Below are 5511 nucleotides of genomic sequence, written 5' to 3' on the forward strand. Positions count from 1 at the left end.
ATGTAGGGGGGACATGACACCTCCGTCCCCAGTGAAAGTCGCGCCCCTGATTATCTGCCTCAAAAATAAGCTATTGCAACAGTGACCAGGCAGCAAATAGGCAAAGTGGATCTGTGATATACTATATTGTGACTTCTGTTCATGTGGCCATCATAAAGAAGTGCAGTCATCTCAGAAAAGACACCCCTCCCTGTCTGACCTGCTCAGCAAGGTGTGTCCAAGCTCCAATACCACTTATTCATCCCACGTGGTGCATTTGTGGGAGGCAGTACAGGGAGGCCGTACAGGCGTGTCTCTCTGTGTGTTTCTGCATGAGTATTTACTCTGTTATTGGCTCGCTCTCTCTTACTCTCTCTCTCTCAGTGCTTGTTTCTTAGTGAGAATGTTTACACAGTAATCTCCTGCTGATCCTGTCTGATGGGTGAGGTGCCGTTGCACAGGCAGAGCAGCTTAGGTAGCCGGAGAACACAGAGCTGAGAAGGACAGAAGAGAACATCAACAAGAGATATACTGTTTTCCACCAGATAATGACATTAACAAAAATAAAAAGGAAGGAGGAACACAGGAAATAATGGATTTTGAGAGAAGAGCAAAGCAAATGCTCCAGAATGTGGAATGACCCAGTAGACACTCCGTACTGGTGAGAATAGATGGACCWGGGGTTCTAATGTGGCTCTGGAACACACAGGAAGTCGCTCTTTTCTTCAGCATCACATTGTATGTGTGCCACCTAGGTATGTATCCTATCCATACATGGAAACACTTCTGTGAGCATGTATCCATATATGGACATACTGATTTGTATGTGTTTAAATGTGAGTGCTTGTGTGTTTAAGGGCATGCCTATGTTTGCCTCAGAGTGTATGGTATATGCCAAGCAATTTCAGAAGAAACTTTCTTCTGGTATCGGTTGACTAACTGTGAGTGTTTCCCAACTTTTGCTCTGATGTGGTTTGTACCGGTGAAACAGAATGATAGTGCACTTAGACACACAGTGGTTTGTTAATTCCACAAAACCTGGATAGGGCGTGATGGTTTCAAGGCATACCTCTGGCAGCCATAATGTTTCTCTGTCATTCTTTGCATGCTTCAACAAAATTCTTTGTGCATGCTTCATCTTGTGTGCACACACCTTTAGTTGTACTGGTGTGTCTGAGTCAGTAATTCACATTGATTGAAACACATCTTACATGAGAAAACAACTGAAAGCAGGTGGCTAAGAGGGCAATTCAAAACCAATCAATCAATCAAATGTATTTATAAAACCCTTTTTAAATCAGCACGTCACAAAGTGCTTATTCTGAAACCCAGCCTAAAACCCAAAAGAGCAAACAATGCAGATTTAGAAGCACGGTGGCTAGGAAAAACTCCCTAGAAAGGCAGGGAGAAACCTAGAAAGGAACCAGGCTCTGAGGGGTGGCCTGTCCTCTTCTGGTTGTGCCCGGTGGAGATTATAAGAGTACATAGCCATTTAGGCCAGATCGTTCTTCAAGATGTTCCAACGTTCATAGATGACCAGAAGGGTCAAATAATAATCACAGTGGTTATAGAGGGTGCAACAGGTCAGCACCTCAGGAGTAAATATCAGTTGGCTTTTTATAGCCGAGCATTCAAAGTTTGAAACAGCAGGTGAGGGGGGGTGGGGGGAGAGACAGAGAGAGAACGAGAGAGAGTCGAAACAGCAGGTCCGGGACAAGGTAGCACATCAGGTAAACAGGTCTTGGGACTGACGCATTGCCACAATCATACCCTGGATCTAGTTTTGTGTAATAAATATTGCGGATCTAAATGTTTTTCCTCATAATCCTGGACTATCGGACCACCATTTTATTACATTTGCAATCGCAACAAATAATTTGCTAAAACCCCAACCAAGGATTATCAAAACACGTGCTATAAATTCTCGGACAACCCAAAGATTCTTAGATACCCTTCCAGACTGCCCACACCTACCTAAGGACTCCGGAGTACAAAAATCAATTAACCACCTAACCAAGGATCTAAACCCCAGATGCAGTCGCACCGCTAAAAACAAAAACATTTGTCACAAGAAACTAGCTCCCTGGATTACAGAAAATACCCAAGCCCTGAAGCAAGCTTCCAGAAAATTGGAACGGAAATGGCGCTCCACCAAATTGGAAGTTTTCCGACTAGCTACACGGACAAGTTCCTGCCTGGTTTAGATCTTATCTGTAGGAAAGACATCAGTTTGTCTCTGTGGATGGTTTTAGGACCACTATTCTTTTCACAGTGTATAAAATATTAGGAACACCTTTCTAATATTGAGTTTTGCCCTCAGAACAGCTTAAATTCTTCAGTGCCTGTACTCTAAAAGGTGTCAAAAGCATTCCACAGGGATGCTGGCCCATGTTGACTCCAATGATTCCCACAGTTGTGTCAAGTTCACTGAATGTCCTTTGGGTGGTGGACCATTCTTGATACACACGGGAAACTGTTCAGCATGAAAAACCCAGCAGCGTGGCAGTTCTTGACACATTCAAACCGGTGCGCCAGGCTCCTACTAGCATACCCCGTTCAAAGGCACTTAAATCTTTTGTCTTTCCCATTCACCCTCTGAATGACACACATACACAATGTCTCAATTATCTCAAGGCTTAAAAATCCTTCTTTAACCTGTAACCTCCCCTCCAATTACACTGATTGAAGTGGATTTAACAAGTGACATCAATAAGGGATCATAGCTTTCACCTGGATTCACCTGGTCAGTCTATGTCATGGAAAGAGTAGGTGTTGCTAATGTTTTGTACACGCAATGTATACTCTACCTCTTGGGTATGTCATTCGGAAACTCAATGTAAACTTTCACTGCTATGCAGACGACACACAGCTGTACATTTCGATGAAACTTGGTGAAGCCCCAAAATTGCCTAGCCTCGAAGCCTGCGTTTCAGACTAAAGGAAGTGGATGGCAGCAAATGTTTTACTTTTAAACTTGGACAAAACAAGATGCTAGTTCAAGGAAACAAAGAAATCTTCTGTTTGATCTAACAATTTATCTTGATGGTTATACAGTCGCCTCAAATAAAACTTTGAAGGACCTCAACGTTACTCTGGACCTTATATTTAAAGAGCAGCTTTTTTCCTGGAGTGATGAACCACCCTTGCTGTGTCTGCCTGGCTGGCTCCCCTCTCTCCACTGGGATTATCTGCCTCTGACCATATTACGGGGGCTTAGTCACTGGCTTGATAATGCTCTCCCATGCCGTCTAGAGGAGGGGTGAATCATGTCGTGCCATGTTTTTTTCTCTCTTGAATGGGTTGAGTCACTGGCATGATCTTCCTGTCCGGTTTTGCGCCCCCTTCGGGCGTGCGATGGGTGAGATCAGAAATGCCTTATTTACATAAGTATTCAGACCCTTTGCTATGAGACTCGAAATTGAGCTCAGGTGCATCCTGTTTCCATTGATCATCCTTGAGATGTTTCTACAACTTGATTGGAGTCCACCTATGGAAAATTCAATTGATTGGACATGATTTGGAAAGGCACACACCTGTCCATATAAGGTCCCACAGTTGACAGGGCATGTCAGAGCCATGAGGAAGCCATGAGGATGAATTAATTGTTATGCGACAGGATTGTGTCGAGGCAGAGGTCTGGGGAAGGGTACCAAAAATGTCTGCACCATTGAAGGTCCCCAAGAACACCTTCATCATTCTTAAATGGAAGAAGTTTGGAATCACCAAGACTCTTCCTAGAGTTGGCCGCCCGGCCAAACTGAGCAATCGGGGAGAAGGATCTTGGTCAGGGAGATGACGAAGATCCCGATGGTCACTCTGACAGAGCTCTAGAGTTCCTCTGTGGAGATAGGAGAACCTTCCAGAAGGACAACCATCTCTGCAACACTTCATCAATCAGATCATTACGGTAGAGTGACCATACGGAAGCCACACCTCAGTAAAAGGCACATGACAGCCCACTTGGAGTTTGCCAAAAGGCACCTAAAGACTCTCAGACCATGAGAAACAAGATTCTCTGGTCTGATGAAACCAAGTTTGAACTCTTTGGCCTGAATGCCAAGCGTCACGTCTGGAGGAAACCTGGCACCATCCCTACAGTGAAGCATGGTGGTGGCAGCATCATGCTCTGGGGAAGTTTTTCAGCGGCAGGGACTGGTAGGCCAGTCAGGATTGAGGCAAAGATGAAAACCTGCTCCAGAGCACTCAGGACCTCAGAATGGGCCAAGGTTAACTTTCCAACAGGACAACGACCCTAAGCACAGTGGCTTCGGGACAAGTCTCTAAATGTCCTTGAGTGGGCCAGCCAGAGCCCGGACTTGAACCCGATCGAACATCTCTGAAGAGACCTGAAAATAGCTTTGCAGCAACGCTCCCCATCCAACCAGACCGAGCTTGAGAGGATCTGCAGATAAGAATGGGAGAAACTTCCCAAATACAGGTGTGCCAAGCTTGTAGTGTCATACCCATGAACACTTGAGGCTGCATTCAAATCAAATCAAATCTTATTTGTCACATGCGCCGAATACAACAGATGTAGACCTTACAGTGAAATGCTTACTTACAAGCCCCTAACCAACAATGCAGTTTCCCAAAAAATATTTATAAGAATGAGAGATAGAAGTAAAAAGTAATTAAAGAGCAGCAGTAAAATAACAATAGCGAGACTATATACACGGGGTACCGATACAGAGTCAATGTGTGGGTGCACCGGTTAGTTGAGGTAGTACAGTGGGGAGAACAAGTATTTGATACACTGCCGATTTTGCAAGTTTTCCTACTTACAAAGCATGTAGAGGTCTGTAATTTTTTATCATAGGTACACTTCAACTGTGAGAGACGGAATCTAAAACAAAAATCCAGAAAATCACATTGTATAATTTTTAAGTAATTAATTAGCATTTTATTGCATGACATAAGTATTTGATCACCTACCAACCAGTAAGAATTCCGGCTCTCACAGACCTGTTAGTTTTTCTTTAAGAAGCCCTCCTGTTCTCCACTCATTACCTGTATTAACTGCACCTGTTTGAACTCGTTACCTGTATAAAAGACACCTGTCCACACACTCAATCAAACAGACGCCAACTCTCCACAATGGCCAAGACCAGAGAGCTGTGTAAGGACATCAGGGATAAAATTGTAGACCTGCACAAGGCTGGGATGGGCTACAGGACAATAGGCAAGCAGCTTGGTGAGAAGGCAACAACTGTTGGCGCAATTATTAGAAAATGGAAGAAGTTCAAGATGACGGTCAATCACCCTCGGTCTGGGGCTCCATGCAAGATCTCACCTCGTGGGGCATCAATGATCATGAGGAAGGTGAGGATCAGCCCAGAACTACACGGCAGGACCTGCTCAATGACCTGAAGAGAGCTGGGACCACAGTCTCAAAGAAAACCATTAGTAACACACTACGCCGTCATGGATTAAAATCCTGCAGTGCACGCAAGGACCCCTGCTCAAGCCAGCGCATGTCCAGGCCCGTCTGAAGTTTGCCAATGACCATCTGGATGATCCAGAGGAGGAATGGGA

General features: G+C 44.6%; 1 protein-coding gene across 1 annotated transcript in view; it reads left to right on the plus strand.

Moving 5' to 3' along the window:
- Window positions 1–314: 314 nt before the first annotated feature.
- LOC111949539 (V-set and transmembrane domain-containing protein 5-like) overlaps window positions 315–5511 on the plus strand; it is an 11548-nt gene continuing 6351 nt past the window's right edge. Inside the window, exon 1 of the mRNA XM_023966806.3 lies at window positions 315–734. Coding sequence (XP_023822574.1) covers window positions 668–734 — 67 coding nt within the window. The 5' untranslated portion in view covers window positions 315–667. The remainder of the gene's footprint in view (window positions 735–5511) is intronic.

The sequence above is a fragment of the Salvelinus sp. IW2-2015 genome, linkage group LG22 (assembly GCF_002910315.2).
Source record: "Salvelinus sp. IW2-2015 linkage group LG22, ASM291031v2, whole genome shotgun sequence".
Taxonomy (NCBI): Eukaryota; Metazoa; Chordata; class Actinopteri; order Salmoniformes; family Salmonidae; genus Salvelinus; species Salvelinus sp. IW2-2015.